The sequence below is a fragment of the Vulpes lagopus genome, chromosome 7, assembly GCF_018345385.1.
Source record: "Vulpes lagopus strain Blue_001 chromosome 7, ASM1834538v1, whole genome shotgun sequence".
NCBI classification, from domain to species: Eukaryota; Metazoa; Chordata; class Mammalia; order Carnivora; family Canidae; genus Vulpes; species Vulpes lagopus.
This window is the reverse complement of record NC_054830.1, coordinates 50,212,195-50,233,822: the sequence shown is the minus strand read 5'-3', so window position 1 is coordinate 50,233,822 and position 21,628 is coordinate 50,212,195. Positions and strand designations below refer to the sequence as shown.

The following is a 21,628-nucleotide window of genomic DNA, read 5'->3' as shown; positions in this document are numbered from 1 at the left end:
ACAGGCAAGAAGGAATTCCATTCACTTGCCTCCAAGCCTTTAGAGGGTTTCTTATTTCTCTGCCCTCCCGCCTTCAGAGTGACAAGGCTTCTGTGTACTCAGATAGCTCCCCTGTCCCCAAATGAAGTAGCATGATAGTCACCCAGGCTGAGCTGTAGGGCTTGATCATAAAACTGTTGCCCCAGGGAATTGAAGGGGGGAGGAGAGCCTTTCTTGCAGCATCGCTGCATAGGAGGCACGGGGCTGTGGGTTTTCTCATCTATTATGTCATTTACTCCTCATCACTCCTGGAAGAGGTGGAGATCTTGTCCTACCTCAAAGTCTCATCCCCTGCTCCACACCTCTGGCTGAGCCACCTGCATTCAAAGTGTCTAATGATGGAAGCACCTAGTAGACGTCAGAGTCCAAGCAAGACACTTCTGTGAGCTGTGCCTTGCTAATTTGAGTGTGGGTCTATTTCAGGCACAGGAGGAGAAAGGCGAACAGCTTGGGGTGTGGGAGGTGTCATGCATCAGGGAGGGGAAGTGAGGGATGACAGGGAGAACCAATATAGGCAAACCCAGGCAGGGGGAGAAGGGAACAGGAGCTGGCCTTCTGCTTCCCCTAGAGCAATGAGCCTACTGGGCTCGGGAACATATAGACTGCATCCAGGCTGGTCGGTCCCAAAAAAAGGCAGCTTCACTTCCAAACTGTAGCAGAAAACCCCTAGTATCCTGAGAAAAACTGCAGGAAAGATAGGGAACTTGACCACCTACTCTTCACCAGGCACTTTGCGAACATTTCATGCTCATGGCCTCATTTGATCCTCATGACAACCCAATCATACACAGTTTATTGTCCCCACTTTAAAGATAGGGAGACTGAAACTCAGGGAGATCAAGACACTAGCCCAAGGTCATAGAACTAAAAAATTAGCAGAGCTGCGATTTGAACCCAGGCCTGCTGGCTCTAAAGTGCACACTTCTCTTCCTGATCCAGGATGTCCCGAAGGAGTGGGTCTTGTAAACTTCACAGGGATATTAAGAGGTCCTACCCCCAAGAAAAGGATCCTGTGGTCAAAGATGTTTCAGAACCATGGGACAGAATTAGTCTCTTCCTCATTGCGGGACTTAGAACCTTGAATGTGCTGGTATATAGTGGAAAATTAGCCGTGAAGGGCTTCCCAGGCTGATTTGGCTGCAGGACCTTTCCTGAATCTTGTGGGATTGGTATGTCTCTGAAATATACTTTGGGAAACAGTGCTCTAAGCCATTGCTACTCAAACTGTAATCAGAGGACCGGAAGCCTAGACATCTCTTAGGAGCCTATTAGAAATGCAGAACCTCAGGCTTCACCCCAGACACACTGAACAAGAATCTGCATTCTACTAAGTTCTCCAGGCTCCAGGCCGGAATGCACTAAAGGTTAAGAGGTGCCAGGCTGAGACTTGGTCAACGGGAGAACTAACCGTTCCTTCAGCTCCTTCCTCTGAACCACATTAGGATGATTTAGATATAGAAAACACACTCAGCTGGCCGACTGCCCACCCAACCCGAGCCCCCTCCCAACTACAAGTGGGTGCGTTCCATTCATCTTGGAGCCATTATGATCGGCAGTATTATTTTATTATTTCTTTTATGTTTATTAATATATCACTATTTAATCACAATTCGTAAATACATAACTCTGAACTCCAGACATTAACAGGGCACTTTGTGGTGCTTTTCAGACACGTCGCCTTGGTTGAAATTGTCACATGACATGGGGGAAGAAATGGAGGCACAGGCAAGAGAAGTAACATCTCCAGGTTTACCTAATTAGTGCTCTGTCTCCCCAAAACTTGTTTATCAGGTCTCTCACCATGATTCCTCCACACACATGTTTTTACACCCATGCCCATTGCCCTGCATGAAGAGCACAGACCCATTTGTCAAAGCTGCATCTGGCATCTGATGCAGAGGGGCCTCCAAGTCTCCACCCTAGCTCCCCATCCCAGGGCCCCTGAAACAGCCCACCCTCCTGGGCCAGATCAGAGCCAGAGCTGGCTGTCCCACTATAGTTCTGGGGCCAAGCAAGCACCACTTTGGCTGAGGAAAGCCCCAAATAAGTCCCTTGCTTCTGAGAAACCAGGCCATCTGCACCAAAGCACCCCCAGAACACAGCTCCCTCCCTTGAACATATGCATTGGTGATTATTTTTCTGGCCACGTGATCACTATGGAAATAAAAGAGGAAATTGCTAGCTTGGTTAATGGGTGCACACATGGGCTATTGCATCTGATAATATGCAATGCAAATAAGGCTCCTTTGTGTCTTCTAAAACCAAGTATCCTGCTGTGCCCTTTAGCCTAGTTAGTAAAATTATTTTAAAAAATAAAAGTAATTGTAGTTCATTCCTATTTGTTCTAAAAAGGCTTTTTCTGTTTTGTTTTTAATCCAGCAAAAGGAACTTTACAATAGAGCAACAGGGGCCCTTCTCTTTCAACCCCCAGGGTGGATCACTGACCCTTTGCTGTGAGAGGCAGTGGGAACAGCCCTGCACTTCCCTTGGAGAGATAGCACGGGGCTGGGATCCAGGAAAGCCACTTCTCCCCTCTGAGTCACTTACAACAACATGGTATGGCAATGGTGATGACAGTATTATGGAACCAGTAAGGCAGCCACAGGGTTATCATCAGGATGCTGCAGAAATCAGGGCTGTCTCTGAACCTCCCTTGGCCTCAGTTTCCTCATCTGTAAAAAGAGAGTGATGAGAATCCCTCCCATCCTTCTGGCAGTGTTCAGGAAAGATTGACAAAGCATGACACTCACAAACTACAAAATGATAAATAGGCAAGTGGTTATTACTAAGACAACTGTCGGGTGCTGTGGAAGCTGAATGTTGCATCCCCATTGTACAGAGGTGGAAACTGAGACTGGGAGAGGTAAAGCTGCACAGCTAGTTGGTGTCAAAGGGGGGTTTCGGGAGCCCAGTCCCACCAGGGCTGCCTTGATGCGTCTCCTCTGGGCTCAGAGGGGCTGAAAGATAGCTCTTCTCCCCAGCTGGGATGAAAACGTAGACACACTTTGGGGTCAGCTCTCCATTTACCCCCTAGGACCCGGGCAGGCTGTCTGCCTCTCTGAGCCTCAGTTTCTCCTCTGTAAGTGGCTGCAATACAGGAGTGCTCTGGTAGGGATATGCTGCAGACTAGATGAAATCATGGAGGTTCTACATGCGTCCTGGCACATGGTGGGTTCTCATAGAACATGGGCTGTGAGAATCATCTTCACAGCAAATGGCCAAGAGTGGCTGACCTCCTCAGACTCCTCCCAAGGTGGCAAGGCCTATGGGCAGAGCTCTGAGTGAGCTCAGTGGACAGGCCCAAGAGACAGGAGGAACCCCTCTCTCTGCAGTGCCAGCAGGTAAAGGCAAGTATCAGCTGCCAGCTAGTGACCATCAGTTCCTCCCATGCTGCAAACCCAGCCCACAAGCCTCTGGCCAAGAGTGGGGAGGGGGCCTCCCAGGCAGCCCTGATTAAGGAGTGAGAAGCCCCAGACTCAGCCCTTTCCCCAGCACTAGCATGCAGGGCAGAGCAGGAGGGGACATCCAGGAGAGCCCACCAGCCTGACCTCCTTATGTGCTAGGGCCTGAGCTGGTCAACCTCAGAATAAAGAGCATAGACCCAAATGGAGGGGGGTTCAGCAGCTTCCACTTGAGAGCCAGAACACTCCCTCTAAGCCCTCTGGACACACTTGAGGTACCTCAGAGCCCACCACTAGGGAGCCCTTGCCCACCTTGGGATGGGTCACTCTCAGTGGAGCTGGGCAGGAGATTGTCCATGCTGTGGCTTCGTGCTCCTCCAGATGGAAAAAGAAATGGTAAAATTCTATATACATCCCTCCTAGAGCCAGGAATTAAGGAACACATTGACCAAAGCCCTCGCCTTCTAGACCTTTTCTCTCTCTGTCTCTCTCTCTCCCTCTCCCTTTCTCTCCCTTTCTCTGTCTCTGCCTCTGTCTCTCTCTTTTCCTTTGCCTTCTCTCAGCCCACCAAAGGCATAGACCAAATTAATCACTGGAGACCTGAGAACCCCTCTCCTTCCTGCCAGACAGCTGTGGTCCCTTTGACCCTCAAAGGCTGTCATTTAATCTGTAAGATTCTCAGAGCTGAAATAATTCCCACTGAGACTTCTCTCCAAGCCCCCAGAGAATCAGGACAGACCCTGCAGCCCATGTGGTAGCCAGGTTTGCTCTTGTCTCGAGGCCTCCCCAGTGTCCCCATGTGAAAGGACAGAGTCAGCTCGGCCCTTCCTTCATCCGTGACATGAATGTCCATGGCCCTGTTATGTCTTTGTGATGATCAGCATGTATTGTCTGTTCTCTGTTGTCTGTTAAAATTCTTTGTCGTGTAGGTAAAATGCAGGATGGCAATGTGGACGCCAGCCAGAGCAAAGGTAACCCTTTTGTCTTAACCGGCTTCTATGATCCCAGTGGCCCCTCCCCACTGGCTCTGAGAGCCAGGCTAAAGGCAGACAGGTTTGCACCTACAGGTGCCTGACATGGGGTGGGGGTGGAGGGGTAGCTGTGATTCACGTGGTGCCAGACCAAATGGAGTTGTCACCCGTGAGGACAGGGTTCACCTGTGAGCCAGCTCTTCCCCTGCCTGTGATCTATGCTGCCTATCTAGCTGAAGACTTGAAGCTGGTTCTTTGAGATCCTTCTAACTTGAAGGGGTTAGAGTGTAAGGCCCCAGACCCAGCAGTCAGGCCTGCACTGAAGGAAGAGGGGCTTGGCACCCATGGATAGGAAGACTCTCTTTTATCTTTTAAGCCCCTTTTTGGTCCCTCCTGTCTGGCAACCACTTAATATCCCAACAACATACTCCAGAACCAACTGAGGAAGTCCAAGCCTATCTGTTTTGTCTAAAGTGGGAAAAGCTGAGGGGCCATATGGGGAAGGATCTGTGGGCTTGTTCAGGCCCAGAGGGAACCCCAGCCTACTCCTACTGCAAATCCAAGGTGGAATTGTGTCACTCCCTGTCCACACTTGGATTCCAGATCCAAGGCAGCCACTGGCCCTGGGATCAGGGTCTCCAGCTGGGAGAGGCAAACTCCATGTCACAGGATCTCTGTGCCAGCCATGCAGGGGTCTAGGCAAGGGAGTGAATGCCTCACCACACTCCCTTGGGCAGGCAGGGTGGGTGCCAGTATCCCCACCCTGCAGGCTGACCTGGGTGTGCATGTCTGTGTGTGTGTGTGTGTGTGTGCGTGCCTGTGTGTGCTCTGCCCCTGCAGCCAAACAGCAGGACGGGGCGGCCGCCATGGAGATGCAGCCCCTCAAGAGTGCAGAGGGTGGCGACGCCGATGACAAAAAAAAGGCCAACATGCACAAGAAGGAGAAATCTGTGCTACAGGGCAAACTCACGAAGCTGGCTGTGCAGATCGGCAAGGCGGGTAAGCATGCAGCCACACTGGATGGTGCAAGGGGGGTTGTGGGGTACACAGTGGGGCCCCAGGCAGGGCCCTGCCCCAAGCTGGCTCTGCAGAGTGAGGCATGAGATGGGCACTAAGACCCACCATTTCCTACCACAGCAACACCCCGGGTCAGTACACAATAAACACTCGAATGGTAGGTTGGAGTAGGGGAAGGCAGGGATGGATGGGGGCTCTAGACTGACCACCCCAGCTGCAGTGCTGAGGAAAAATTGAGGAGGTTGAGAGCAGCGCCCAGAGCCCAGTGAGAAGCCTCTGCTGTCTGAGCCTCAGCACAAGCCCAGATTCTCAACTGAGCCGGGAGCTCCAGGTGATGGCTGGTGGTGGCCCCTCTGGCCCAGGAAGCAGAGCCCAGCTGCAGGGCGTGCCCTGCCCGTCTGACATGGCCTTGGCCTCTCCTCCTGCATAAGGACAAAGCAAACACCAAGGCCTCCCCACCTGGCTGTCTCCCTGCTCTAATTATAGGCACCGCAGCGTGGAAAAGGAAGGCAAATTACAGGCTTGGCTGTCTATATTTAAACTCGGGGCCTGGTGATAGCTCCCGGCTGCTGGGAGCTTGGCTTCCCGCCCCTGTGACTGTCAGATGGGGATAGAGCCGGCTCTGAAGCTCCACAGCTGGAGTGGGGGTGGGGGACCTGCGGGCCCAGGGATTTCCTCCATCCACAGAACCACAGCACGGCAGGCAGGCGCTGGGGGGCAGGGAACCCGGTGCCAAGAACAACCCGTGGCCGGCACAGCCCTTGCTCATCTCTTTCCTCCTCCTCAGCCTTGCCAAGAATGGAGTTCAGACTTCAACACTTCTAGGTTCGTTTCCCATCTCTGCTTTCTCTCTTGGGCTTAATTCCCTGAAGCAGAGCCTGAGATGGGTGGGCACAGGATTTTTAGGGGCGCAGGTGCTCTCAGGTGAGATCTGTAAAGACTAAGAGGCTCAAGAGGGCCAGGGGGAAAAGCCAGCTACCTTCTGGAGAAATCTCAGCCTCTACTTACCTCTACAGTGTCTGTCTGGCCTCACAGCAAGGGGGCTGGGCTATTGGACCCCCCATCTCAACCATTGAATATTGGCCATCAGATTGGGGCAGGGTGCCATCCCAGGCACTTCCTGATGAGGAGACTGATCTCTCAAACGTGAACTTCCTCTGGCAGAGGCTGCAAGTGTGCACAGCCTCAGCAATACCTGCTCAGCACCTGCAGCACATGGGGCTGGCAAGGGGATCCCAGGGGATCCAAGCAGGTAGCCACATGCATCTGCTAACACTGCAGTGCTCCTCTGCCCTGTGGCCTTGGATAAGTCCCTTCTCACTGGCCCCAGCTTCCTCATCCAAAAAAAAAGGGCCCCCTCTTCTTTCCTCTGTCTGGAACGCTCTTCATGCAGGTCACAATCTGGTTTATCTCTCTTGTCATTCCCCATCTCCTCAAGTATCATCTCCTCCAGGAAGTCTCCCCTGGACACCCTAGCTAAAGTAGTCAGCCCACGTTGATTTTTTTTTTATTTTTTAAACTTTATTGAAATACAATTCATATACAAAAGATTTCACTAATTTAGTGTACATCTTGATGACTTTGGATATTTGCACATACCCATGATGCCATCACCACAAGGAAGGTACTAAACGTATCCACCAACTCCAAAAATTCCTATGTTCTTTCATGGACTTTTCTGTCTTCTGTTTTTGGGGGTAAGGACACTCAACAGAAGTTCTATCCTCTTAAGCAATTTTGAAGTACACAATACTGCATTGTCCACTGTAAGCACATTGGTGGTGTAGAGCAAAGCTCTAGAACTTATTTAGCTTGCATAACTGAAACTCTATACCCACTGGAAAACAACCCTCCCCCACCCCCTTTCTCTCCCCAACCCCCTCCCTACAGCCCCTGGCAACCACCCTTCTACTCACTGCTTCTTTTTTTTTTTTTTTTTGATTAGTGCTTTTTTTTTTTATTAATTTTTATTGGTGTTCAACTTACCAACATACAGAAAAACACCCAGTGCTCATCCCGTCAAGTGTCCACCTCCTACTCACTGCTTCTTGAGTTTGACTCTATCTTCCCCATGTGAGTCCTTCTGTGTCTGTCTCATCTCCTTTAGCATAATGTCCCCAGGTCCATCCGTGTCATTGCAAATGGCAGGATTTCCTTCTTTTTTAAGGCTGAGTCCTATCCATTGCATGTATATACCACATTTTCCTCATCCATCTGTCCATCGATGGATATTTCCTTGGTTTTCTTATCTTCAGCCCGTGTCACTTTCTGTCACGTTGTCCTGAAGTTTTTCTCCACAGCATCATCCCTGTCTAAGTGATCTTGTCCATGTGCTTGCTGTTTCTTGTCTGCTTCCTCCTCTGGAGTCTCAGCTTCCCCAGGGCAGGGACTCTGTCCTCTCTAGTGCTGTGTCCATCATTCCCGAGTTAGGAGCTACTAAATGATACCAACATTATCGTGTGGGAGAACCATGTGAGCAGTTCACATGGTCTCAGCACACATTTCGTGAGTATCTCCAAGGTGTCTCAGGCACTGTGCTAGGTACTATGCACACATCGCAACCAATCCTTACAAAACCGCGTAAGATAGACGTGCATCCCCATGGCACAGACGAGGAGACTGAAGCTCTGTGAAGATCAAGGACTTCCCCAGGCCACAGAGCAAGCAGAGGTGTGAGCTAGGGTCCACCTGGCCCAGTGTTTTGTCTGCATCTCACTTCCCAGGGCCCCCGCCCCCCTGGAAAGCCCCTGAGCAGGTCTCCCCCCACCCCTGTTACAGGTCTGGTGATGTCGGCCATCACAGTCATCATCCTGGTGCTCTACTTCACCGTGGACACCTTCGTGGTCAACAAGAAGCCATGGCTACCCGAGTGCACACCCGTCTACGTGCAGTACTTCGTCAAGTTCTTCATCATCGGCGTAACGGTGCTGGTGGTCGCCGTGCCCGAGGGGCTCCCTCTGGCTGTCACCATCTCGCTGGCCTACTCGGTGAAGGTGAGGAGGAGAGGACCAGAGGGTGCAGCTGGGACTGGCTCCCCCCAGCAGGGGCTCTATGGGGTGGCCTGCGGGTTAAGTGCTGGGACCGGGAGAATAGCTAAGAAGAAGGAAGGGGCATGTTGGAAGCTGGGAGAGGAAACATATGCAGAAATCCAAAGCCAAGGAGTCCATGGCCTACGGCAACCCAGAGAGCCACCTCTCGGCTGCAGGGACAACCATCATTCCCCCCAGCCCTCTATTGCCAACTCTTCACATTTCTTCCAGAGAAGCCAGAAACCTGGACTTAATATAAACTCTTGATTTTTAAACATTGATCATCAATTCCACTTAAAAAAAAAAAAAACATAAAAAGCAGACATCACTATGCAGGTGCAAACCCATCCCCATCCCACCCACCAAATGTGAGTAGAAGCCTGTGGTCAAAGCCCTGTGGAAGCCATGGTGCTTCAACAACTAATCTCAGAGGTTGCTCCCTAAAGTTAAGAAGAAATAAGCTTACGGACGCCTGGGTGGCTCAGTGGTTGAGCATCTGCCTTTGGCTTGGGTCGTGATCCTGAAGTCTTGGGATTAAGTCACCACATCAGGCTCCCCACAGGGGAGCTTCTCCCTCTGCCTCTGTCTTTGCCTCTCTCTCTCTGTCTCTCATGAATAAATAAATAAAATCCTCAAAAGAATGAATAAATAAATAAATAAATAAATAAATAAAAATAAAAGCAATTTAATGAAGGGTGGTAGCCCATGAAATCTGACTATGGACGCTTGGGTCTGTGAGAGGGTGGTATTCCTAGTGCTCCCCAGAGGGCAGAGCCCCAACGCCTCAAGTTCCTGGGCCATCCATAGAGCCAGAACACTGGGCTGAGCATCTCAATAGGTGCTTCAGGCTTGGCTCACATCACAGCCTCATTCTCTTCCCTTGGCCCCATGGTTTTCCCACCTTAGAGGGCGGGGCTCTGTGCTCCTGGTCCCCAGAGCCCCTGATACCAGTATGTCCCTGCAAGGACGGAGGCCTGGGCATGTTTCTAGACAAGTCGTTGGCTCCGAGACGTTGGCAGAGCTGCCCGAGGGCACGGCAAGCATCAGTTTCCAAACTGGAATTTGGACTGGGCTCACCGATGTAATTTCATACAGAAAAGAGATCTCTAGGCAAGTGCCAGAAAGTGGCAGCTCTGGGTAAAGGATATGGCCCTTATCATCTGCTTGTTTTAGGGTTCTTGAAGAAACTCCATCCCACAAACCAAAGCCCAAGCAGGTCACAACACAGTGCAGCTTGGGGGCCCTAGAGCCCAGAGATGGAGATTCTCACACAGCCATGAGTTGGGACCCTCACGGCCACCCAGCTGAGCTCATGGTGTCTTGAAAGTCACACAGAAGTAGCTGGGGGGATCATGTAGAGATCTTTTTAGGCCTTTCCACCTTCTGCAGTTTGCATCTCTGGCACCTCATGCCTTCAGCTGTCTTAGGTAGTGTTACTTATACAGTCACTTGATAAACTTAGTACAGCACCCCAACCCGGGAGAGGCAAACTCTTCCCTTTCTGAGCCTAGCATACCTACCCCTGGAGCCGCCATCAAAAGAACAGAGATGATACTCAGAGACACAATGTGAGCCATATGTGTTATTTTAAATTTCCTAGTAGTCATATTAAAAAGAAAGTAAAAAGAAACAGATGACATCAATTTTAATAATATAATTTACCTATTATGTCCAAATTATTAACATGTAATCAATATAAAAATCACTAGTGAGATATTTTACATTTCTTTTTTCATAACAAGCCTTCAGAATCTGGCACATATTTTACACATACATTTCTGTCAGACCAGCCACATTACCAGTGCTCAGTAACCACCCTTATATTCTTAAGCCTAACAGATGAACACTCTTCTGAGAGTACAGATGGGCAGAGACCCAGTGGAATGATCTAGGCTGTGAAATTAAACAGAGCTGGGCTTTGGTCTCAGCTTTACCCTTCATTAGGTGTGTGATCCTGGTCAAATCACTTGACCATGGCTTTTTCAATTGCCAAAGTGGATGACCACAATCCTCAAAGATTTCACAGGCCTCTTGTCACATAAGACAAGAAAATAAGCTTGGAAGAATTTTGCAAACCACAAAGTGTGTTGCAGATTGCTATTGCTCATCTTTTCAACATACATTAAGTGTTCCTGTTATCACAGGTTATAATAAGAGAGATCTGCAATAGCATATAATTCTACCACTACTCATTTCTTAGTAATATGAACTGCTATTCAAATTATTTTAATTGCACTCTTTTTTTGCCCTTTTTATAAAGAATTGTTATAATGAGGAGCAAGAATAAAGGAAATCAGATTCCTAGGAAGAGACTAGAACTATGCCTAATTCATCCACTAGCAACTTTTCATGTCCCTCCTTGCCAGATAGGGTCACTGTGTCAGCAGGGCCTGTATTAAGAGTGGCAGTTCCTTGAGAATTATGTCATTTGCATGACTTGCTTGAGAACCTCAAAGAAGCTAGGAGTGGAGCTGGAAAGACAGAGAGGAAGGCAAATACAAGAAAATTCATAATCATATGTTTGGTAGGATTTCATTTTTGTTATAGATTTTTAAAAAAGATGTTAGTATGTAAGCTGCCCCCATTCTGGGTGATGGCATTATGGCTGATTTGTTTTCTTTTCTGTATATCTATATTGAAAAGAAATTTGTGATTTGTATTATATGAGGTATAATATGTATTCAAATCAGAAAAAAATAGAATCTATAGATTTTTTTAGAATCTATAGATTGTTTTAAAAGAAGTCAATAGGGATCCCTGGGTGGCGCAGTGGTTTGGCGCTTGCCTTTGGCCCAGGGCGCGATCCTGGAGACCTGGGATCGAATCCCACATCAGGCTCCCGGTGCATGGAGCCTGCTTCTCCCTCTGCCTATGTCTCTGCCTCTCTCTCTCTCTCTCTGTGACTATCATAAATAAATAAAAAAATTAAAAAAAAAATAAAAAATAAAAGAAGTCAATAAAAATCTCCTGTAATTCTACTACCCAGAAATAATGACACTAATGTTTTGACATTTTTCCAGATACTGTCCTATGTCTGTAAACACATATATCTATCCTAAATTTATTTCTTTTTGGTGGGACCAAAATGACATTGAAAACCAGGCACCAGGGTGGCCTAGTAGGTTGAACATCTGCCTTTGGCTGAGGGTGTGATCCCAGGATCCTGGGATCAAGCCCCACATCAGGCTCCCTGCAGAGAGCCTGCTTCTCCCTCTGCCTATGTCTCTGCCTCTTTCTCTGTGTCTCTCATGAATAAATAAATAAAATCTTTTTAAAAAGGAAAGAAAAAGAAATAAAAGAAAGGAAAGGAAAGGAAAGGAAAGGAAAGGAAAGGAAAGGAAAGGAAAGGAAAGGACGAAAGAAAGAAAGAAAGAAAGAAAGAAAGAAAGAAAGAAAGAAAAGAAAGAAAGAAGAAAGAAAGAAAGAAAGAAAGAAAGAAAGAAAGAAAGAAAGAAAGAAAGAAAGAAAGAAAGAAAGAAAGAAAAGCCAGGCACCAGCAAAAGATGGTACATTTTAGAAAAACCCATAACCAGATAAAGAATGGTGATTTCTGTTAGGGTGTAAGAGAAAAATATTTGAGGTCACTGTTAAGGACCCAATCTTAATTTGTCACCCTTCTCCCTATTTTTTCCATAAGGAATACAGATTACTTCTGTAATCCAAATTAATAAAGTCAATTAATCAAATCTTTTAAGTAGTTCAAATAATGAAAGCACAGGAAAAGACTGCACACACAAGGAGCCCCGATGTCTGAGGCCACAGCAACCCATGTCCTTTCCACATGTGGGAAGCCCAGGAGCAGACTGCAGCAGCTCTGCCCCACTTACTGCATGCTTCCCCAGTGCCCCACCCTAACCCCTGGATCCCTGGCCTCCCAGCACCCTCTCCTCACTGTCACCCTCTCACCTACCCCTTTCCCCAGAAAATGATGAAAGACAACAACCTGGTACGCCACCTGGACGCCTGTGAGACCATGGGCAATGCCACCGCCATCTGCTCAGACAAGACAGGCACACTGACCACCAACCGCATGACAGTCGTGCAGGCCTATGTTGGCGATGTCCACTACAAGGAGATCCCTGACCCCAGCTCCATCAATGCTAAGACCATGGAGCTGCTCGTCAACGCCATTGCCATCAACAGCGCCTACACCACCAAGATTCTGGTGAGTGGTGCAGCCTCTGCCAGAGGGAACAACATCCATGGGGTGACACACAGGTAACCGGGCAGATTGAGTGACATGATTCATATGTTTGAATCCTGCTGATGTATTTTGGGGTGGTTGTATAGTAAGCAACTTGTTTCTCTTTGATTTAGCAATGATGTTTATATGGGGAAAAAATGTTAATTCTGTTCATTTAGATCCTGTCATTAATCCCCTTACCAAAAATCCACTTTTTATTAGTAGCCTTTTGCTACATAATTACAGTAGTCCCTCTTGTCTGCACTTGCAATCACCTGTAGTCAACCTCAGTCCCGTAGCAGATGACCCTCCTTCTGAAACAACGTCAGAAGGTGGAGAGTAGTCTAGTGCTATGGCACACACTGTATCATTCCCCTCCCTGCATCTCATTACATAGGCATTTTATCATCTCACATAAGCACAAGAGAGGGACAACATTCACATAACTTTTATTACAGTGTATTGTAATAATCATTCTGTTTTATTATCAGTTATTAATCAGTTGTTAATCTCTTACTATGCCTAATTTATGAATTAAATGTTATCATGGATATGCATATCTAGGAAAAAACATAGTATACATAGGGTTTGGTACTACCCACAGCTTTGGACAACCCCTTGGGGGTGTTGAATTGTATTCCCTGAGAGTAAGCAGCAAGTACTGTACTCCAAAACTTGGCAGCTCAAAACCAAACTGTTTATTTAGCTCACAATTCTGTGAGTCGGCCCTTCAGGCTGGGCTCAGCTGGGTGGTTCTTCGGTTCTCAGTGGGATTCCCTAATGCATCTGCACCTGTGGTGGCTCAAGGGGACAGCTCTGCTGACCTCAGCAACAACATAGGCTGGTCTGGGATGTCCTCAGCTGGGATGGTTCATCTTGGCTTTCCATGGTCCCACCTCTTCCAGCAGGCTAGTCTGGGCTTGCTCACATTGTCATTTTGCTGCTGCATTTAGCCAAATGCATTTAGGCTGCATTGGTCACTGCAAGCCAAGAGGCCTATGCAGATTTGGGAATGGGGAAATAGACTCCGTCTCTTGATGAGAGGAGGTACAAGATCACATTGCAAAAGGCATTGATTTAGAGAGAGAACTAATTGTGGCCATTTTCACAAATGACCTACCACCAATGATGTTGTTATTGTTAGTAATAGTAGGAGTATCACAAGTTTCAATAAGAAAAATTCTCATATTCCTGTCTCAGCTAAGCTGCAGTAGACTCATGCTGTAATCCCTGTTTGGTTTAGAAGCACAGACAGCCTTTTTGTAATTAACCAGCACTTAGATGAAGAGAAACACAGCATTGCTCATCCAGAGGTCAGTTGGCATCCAGATGTAGGGCATTTCTGTAGTGGGAGCAGCTGGGTGAGCAGCTGGGCTTTTTTGCTTACCTCCCAAATGTGCCCTAGCCCTGACCTCTCCCTTCTGCCCCCAAGGCAGCTTGAAGCATCACTGTCAGGTTAGGTTGTGGGAACTGCTGGCAGCTTTATCCAAATGGGAAGGAGAGCATGACTCATCAGTGAGGGGCTGAGGGCTGGTGGGAGAAGGGGGAGGAGGCAGCTTCTGCCTCCAGACACTGGGGTTGCAAGAACTGTACGGTCCAGGGCTGAGCAGCTGCCCAAATCACCCCGGAGCTGCAGGCTGAGGGAGGCACACGGAGGAAAGGGGAAAGTAGGTCAGGAAGACGCATGCACACGGGTAATACAGAACCCTGGGGTTCGTCAGAAATGACGATGTTTTGTCTTCTTCCCACCCCACCCCTACGCCTGTCCCAATTTGGGAATCAAGGGAGATCAGCAATGTTTGATTCTGTTCCCCAGGCCTTCCTAAAATAACTGAGATTCTGTTAATGATCTTGTCCTGCAGATGTGGCAAAGAGGGGAACAGGGCAACTCCCAGAGCTGGCTTCGGGCAATGGGGCAGCCTCGGGGGCAGAGCCCTGTGAGGTGGGTTTGGATTGAGATGTAGATTATATAATCACAGTAAAAAGCAGTTCTGGGATCTGCCAGGAGAGCTGAGGAAACATCTCAATTAGGCAGTGTTGCATAGCACCAGCCTCAAAGCTAAAATCTCATTTCTGGATGTTGGTTGTGTCCACGTGGCTTAAGGGACAGGGGTCAGCTAGTCTACCTGGGGAGGTATATCTGCTGAGACTGGAGAGGGGTCAGGGCCAGGAATTGGGATCCTTGGTTTGTAATCAGGCTAAGTCACTTACCTCTCAGGCACCAGGGTCCCGTGATCCTAGGACTCCTGTGCCTCTTCTTTCTGGGCCTCTCCTGCAAGCTCCTTGGCCACATGGTTCTCCTTGCTGGGGGGTGATGGTCATCAGCATAGAAAGAACAACAGAGTCCCCCAGTATGATGGGATAGTTGTTAAAGCTCATACTCTGGAGCCGGACAACCTGAATTCAAATCCCTCTATAGCTATATGAGTGCGAACAAGTTACTTAACCTCTCTGTGCCTCAGCTTCCTGGTGAAAATGATAGGATAGGATTATTGTGAGGGTGAAATGAGTTAGTAAGTGCAAAGTGCTTCACACAATGCCTGGCTCATATTCAGCACCAAGTATGGTTAGTGTTGGCATTATTCAGCAATATAATCATCTTTTGAAAAGGGATTCCATCTGTAGCAATGCAGAGGCTAACAGTCAATAGCAGAAGCAAAGGGTCTTACCCAAATTCACACAGCCAACTAGTGGCAAAGCCAACTCGTAGATACTCCAAAGCCAGCTGTTGAGTAGGGTGTCCAGACCAGGTTCTCAGTCACTGAAACTAGTCCTACAACATCGTTACCATAAGGTGGCCTTGGGAAGGCCTGGGGTCCAGAGAGTCAGGTTCACAGCCAAGGCCTGCCAGCTATATAGGGCAAAAGGTCTCTGAGGGACTTTCCAGGCCCAGAGGACTCCTAAGAAGAGTCAGGGGCTGCTTGGTCCAGAGTAGGTCTAGCCAACCTCCAAACCAGGCTAGGAAATCTAGACTATAGGACTTTCTAAGCCACACAAGACAGGTAAAGGCATGCAGTGTCCTCCCCACACCACACTACCTGTCAGCTTTGTTCGAGAACTGAGCCTGACCTGGGAAATCAGACCTTGAACGGGGCTATTTCCTCTCCATGAGGGCACTGACTCTTCCATGTCTTCTTATTGTCTGACATAGACAACGTGGGCTTTTTGAGAGTGAGAAACACATTTGAGTCATCTCTGTTCCCCCAGGCATAGCTCTTGGGAAGTACTGGTTGGGTGGGTGAAGTAAGTGAATTGATTTGGTGAATAAATGTATAAATAGATAATCAATGAGATAAAGGTAGGTAGGAAGACGGATGGATGGGTGGGTAGGTGATGGATGGGTAGATGGTTGAATGGATGTGTGGATGAGTGGTTAAATATGTGGGCAGTAGATAGGTGAATATGAATTAATAAGATGCTCAGGAAAGGACTATCTCTATGTTCTACCTTCCTGTTCTTGTGGCAGCAAGAGGCAGGTGTCGGCCCCATCTCTGGTCCCATGGCCAATACCAGTGCTCAGTCCGTTCCTCCAGCATACTGAGCTGATCTCTTCTGCAGCTACCCCAGATTTCTAGTTTACACTGACTGAGACCTCCCAATTAGCTAGCACTTTTCATTCTTTAAAAATCAAAAACAAACAAACAAAAACCTACCCGAGTATTTACAAGGAAAGGTTGTGCGGATGTCACCTACATGAATTCACACACTTTAGAGACCCTCTGGTCCAGCCTCCTCACTTTAACCTGCGACCCAGAAATAGGAAGGGACTCGTGTTCGGTCACCCTGTGGGCTACTGAAGCTGGAATCCAGATGTCCTGACACCCACTTCAAGAAGCAATGAGGTTTGGCTCTGAAGTCAAACAAACCAAGGTTCGAACCTCATCTCCAGCACTTACCACCTGTGTGAACCTGAGCAAGTTACTTAACCTCTTTGAGCTTCTGTTTTCCAATCTGCAAATCTGTAAAGTGCATGTATAATTAATCCTAATTGCCGACATTCACTTAGTCACTTACCCCACGGACCCCTTGTACAACTACCCCATCACATCTCTAATTCATAGATTGGACCCTGAAGCTGGGAGAAGTGAAAAACCGTGCTCGGAGTTCCAGAGTAGATAAGAGCCAGGATGAGAACCCTGTCCAACCAGGATGAGGTCTGTCCAACCCAGAGCCCATACAGCTCACCACCTCTTCCTGCCCAACTCATGCAGCTGCACCTTTGCCTGAAGGTAGCTTCAGGGCTTCTATGAAGGTCAGATGATAAAATATGTGTGGAGCTCCCGGCACAGTACCTGACATGTAGCAAGTGATCAGACTGCATTAGTTATTACTCTTATTACTTCTATTATTATTTCTGAGCTTTATCTTCTGTAGTTTATTTTGCTGGTCATTGTCTTGTTTGACCCTCCACATCCCTGCCAGGGGAGTGAGGCAAATATGACTGTGTCCATCTTACAGCTAAAAACACTGAGCTGCAGAAACATCAAATCACCTGCCCAGGATTGCTCCTGACCACCAAGTGGCACAGTTGAACCCAGAAAATTTTGGAGTTCACCATGGAAGCAAGGGCACAAGGTCATTCCAGGCAAGGGCACAACACTGCCAAGGCCCAGAGACCTGAAGATCCATGACTCGTTCAGATGATCTGTGGCCTGAGCATTTCTCTGGGGCTGGAATGACAAGAGTCAAGACCAGGGGTTGTAGAGGGGCAGCTAGGTGGCATCCAATAAACCCTTGAAAGGATTCTGTTCATGGCACTCAGAAAAACTACCCCAGGCAGGGGTGGAGAGTGGTGTGAGGCTAAGGCTGCTGGTAGGGATGCCAGGAAAAGTGGTCCAGAAAGGTCCTCCCAGAGGGCCAGCCTCAACCCTATACCCCATCACTTCTGAGGATGGCAGGCTTTCTTCTTTCCCATCTTATTTCTGATCATTGGGAACTAAACTTGCCCTCCAGGAGAAGCTGTGTGAATCATCCCTGAGTCAGAAATTGCTCCCCTGTCTCAGAAATCCTGGCACACCCTCAGATTTCCTTTGTTGTCTCCGACCCTTTGAACATCAAAACTTCTACTAGCTTCTTTCCATCGCCCTCAGAACCACATCTGAGCTTTAAGATGGAAATACCTCCTTCCTCAGACTTTTGAGGCCTTGTGCTTTCTTGGGAAGATATTCTCCTTGTCCAACTATGTACATTCTGTGTACATAGTTGGGTGCTGAAACCACCCAAGCAGATCTTAATTTTATATTTTATGAGACCTCTTTGAAAGTAGGTTGATACTGCAGTTAACATTTGAATTATTAAGCTTTAAGATGGAAATACCTCCTTCCTCAGACTTTTGAGGCCTTGTGCTTTCTTGGGAAAATATTCTCCTTGTCCAACTATGTACGTTCTACTGAAACCACCCAAGCATATCTTAATTTTATATTTTATGAGACCTCTTTGAAAGTAGGTTGATACTGCAGTTAACATTTGAATTATTAAGCTGAGGATGGGGACTTGTGGAGCCGAATTGCTGGAAGTTTATGGTATATTTCTGAATGTATAAACTGTCAAGAGAAAAACAAATCTCCCTAGCGCCTCTGAAGTGGTTCAGGAGGGAAGAGCAAAAAAGGTTTTCCTGGCAGGCTGGTCTTCCTAAATAAATAAGCCACACTTCACCTAATTAGAAACCCCAGGTCCTCAGTGTACCCCATTCCTAAGCTGAGGTGGCTGTGATGCTGCCTTACCCCAGAGAGCCCCAGTAACCCTCAAAGGCAGGAAGGAGCTGCTTAAATGTATTTCCCATAAGTCTTAGAACTTGAGGGACTCCAGGAAGCAGAGAGCCAACCTTTGAACTCAGATCTCCTGGCTCCAAACCCAGGGCTCCATTGAATATTCCAATATTCCAATGAGCCTTAAAGTCCCCAAGTCAAGCCACACTCTGAGAGTGGGTTCTGGCCAAGCCAGGGGTGCCATGCCAAAAGGTGCGGAATACTCTGGAGGTGACTTTGCAGGATGCTAAGATGGGGACGTGGGGTGGGCTGTAGTTCTGATATGTGAAATGGCAAGGGCCTATGTGTTGAATTCAACAACTGTTTTGGTTGTTTTGTTTTGTTTTTGCAAACATCATCTCTGGGAGAAGAGCTTAAAGCAAATAATCCCAAATAGGGAATTTGGATTTTTAACAGAGCTGTTAATCCCTACATCATACCTTGACACCCTGCATTGGGCATGTACACACACACCACACACATACACCATACTCACACACCACACACACACAACTGCATATACACACACACCATACACGTACAATTGCACACACCACACACACATACACATACCACACCACACACAGACCATGCATATATATACACATCTACACACATACACACACTACACACATACATTGCACTCACACTCCACACACACAACTGCATATACACACTCCATACACATACAATTGCACACACCACACACATACACATACCACATCACACACACCACACATACACCATGCACACATACACATACATCTACATGCATGCACATACCACACACGTACATGGCACTCACATACCACACACATACACTAAACACACAAAGGCATATACACACACTTAAAAATGTCACATAAAAACATTTCAAATGATTTATTTGATGTTACAGGTATTTTATTACTAAAGACCTCTGAAAGTCCCCCCAAACAACCCAACAACCATAACATGGTAAACTGCAGCATCTGCAGTATGATGATGTTTCTAGGAGTGCATTGGAAAAAACTTTCTGCTGAGTGGTCATCTCTGGTGGCCTAGCCTGGTCCTCCTCACCCCCGAAAGGCAGGCACTGGCAGGGAGCCACCATACACATACAATTGCACAGACCACACACATACACTACACCCATATACCTGCATACACACCACACACATACAACTGCATACACTTACCATACACATGCCACTCCATATACCACACATATACACACGCACACACAATGTGCTGCTGAGCCTGGGAAGGTCCCTAAGGAGTCTGCTTTCCAGGAGTATGTCTCCCCAGGGGGTCTCAACCTATCCTGCTCTGTTGTCCTAGGCAGTCACACTGACCTGCCTTCTCAGCCACTGGGGAAGATCTCATGGCTCTGCTACATCATGTTCCTCAGGAGGCCTAGCACTGAGAAGCTCCTGGGGAGGGAGACCTTTAGATCACAATTGTGGAGGCCAGAGTTCCGCCCCATCTGGTCTCCCATTGGCAGCACCCTACACACACAAGCACAGAATTATTCATTTAGTCATTCCATATTCATTGGTTACCCCGTAGTAGGACACAAAGATAAGTGAGACAGACACATCCCACCGCCTACCCCCTTAAACTCTAAATCAATGGTCAACCAGTTCCCTAGTTAACCAAAGATCTCCAGTGCTGATGGAGTCAGGCAAGACTATGGGGAGAGCCTGTGCTGTGGGCTCAGAGCTGAGAACACTAGGGCCAAATCCTAGGTGGGCCACTTACTAGCAGCGTGACCTCATCTCTCTGGGCCTCCCCTGCACACAGCTGTGAAGTAAGAATACTCATAGCTGGCCTCTCAGGGAACTGTGGGGGTACAACCAGACTATGCATGTGACAAGCCCAGGAAAGAAGGGGGCAGAGTTAACATTCAAATGGTGGCCAGTGCTATTGCTGTTAAGCTGGCTGGTAGTTCATCCGGTTTTCAGGGTGGCTCCCTGCCAGTGCCTGCCTTTGGGGGGTGAGGAGGACCAGGCTAGGCCACCAGAGACGACCACTCAGCAGAAAGTTGTTTTCCAATGCACTCCTAGAAACATCATCATATTGCAGATGCTGCAGTTTACTATGCTACAGTTGTTGGGTTGTTTGGGGGGACTTTCAGAGGGTCTTTAGTAATAAAATACCTGTAACATCAAATAAATCATTTGAAATGTTTTTAAGTGGCATTAAGTACATTCACATTGTGTCACCATCCCCACCATCCATACCAGAATTTTTCATCTTTCCAAACTGAAACTCTGTCCCATCAGACACTAACTCCCCATCCCCCCCACCCATGACCAGCCCCTGGTGCCCATCAACCTACTTTCTATTTTTATGAATCTGGCTTTTCTAGGTACATGATACAGGTGGAATTATACAGTGTCTGTCCTTTTGTGACTGGTTTATTTCACTTATAATGTCATCAGGATTTATCCGTGTTGTCACATATGTTAGAATTTCCTTCCACTTTAAGGCTGGATAATATTCCTCACATGTATAGACCACACGTCCCTTTATCCATTCATCCGCCAATGGACATTTGGATTGTGCTCCCACCTCTTGGTTTTTGTGAGTAATGCTGCAATTGAGCATAGATATACAAATATCTTTTTAAGTTCCTGCTTCCAATTCTTTTGGGGATATACCCAGAAGTGGGATGCTGGATTATATGGTAATTCCATGTTTAATTTGTTGAGGAACCACCACACTATTCTCCACAGCAGCTGCACCATGTTACCTTCCCACCCACAGCACAAAGTGTAGTGATATCTTCACCCCCTCACCAATGCTTGTTTTCTGTTTTGCTTTTTATAATTATTTTTTAAAGATTTTATTTACTTATCTCAGAAAGAGTAAGCATGAGCAGGGGGAGAGGCAGAAGGAGAAGCAGCCTCCCCACTGGGGAGGGAGCCCAGTGCTGGTCTCAATCCCAGGACCCTGGGATCATGACCTGAGCCAAAAGCAGACACTCAACCAGGTGAGCCGCCCAGGCGCCCCTCTTTTGCTTTTTATAGTAGCCATCCTAATGAGTGTGAGGTGGTACAGGCTAGTTACCCCTTTTTTTAAAGTTGACTGTATACCCAGCATGGAGCCCAATTTGGGGAATGAACTCATGACCCTGAGATCAAGACCTGAGCTGAGATCAAGAGTTGGATGCTTAACCGACTGAGCCACCCAGGCACCCCTAGCTGCGCTTGTTTCATCTTATTTTTGCAGATATTATTTATAACTTGTGGCTCTTCTG

General features: G+C 47.7%; 1 protein-coding gene across 12 annotated transcripts in view; it reads left to right on the top strand.

Annotated features, from left to right (window-relative positions):
* Positions 1-21,628, top strand: part of ATP2B2 (ATPase plasma membrane Ca2+ transporting 2) — a 378,806-nt gene that overhangs the window by 318,674 nt on the left and 38,504 nt on the right. For all 12 annotated transcript variants that reach the window (XM_041761348.1, XM_041761342.1, XM_041761344.1 and 9 more), the window contains 4 exons: positions 4,370-4,411; positions 5,252-5,410; positions 8,207-8,421; positions 12,380-12,622. In XM_041761348.1, the coding sequence (XP_041617282.1) occupies positions 4,370-4,411; positions 5,252-5,410; positions 8,207-8,421; positions 12,380-12,622 (659 nt within the window). The remainder of the gene's footprint in view (positions 1-4,369; positions 4,412-5,251; positions 5,411-8,206; positions 8,422-12,379; positions 12,623-21,628) is intronic.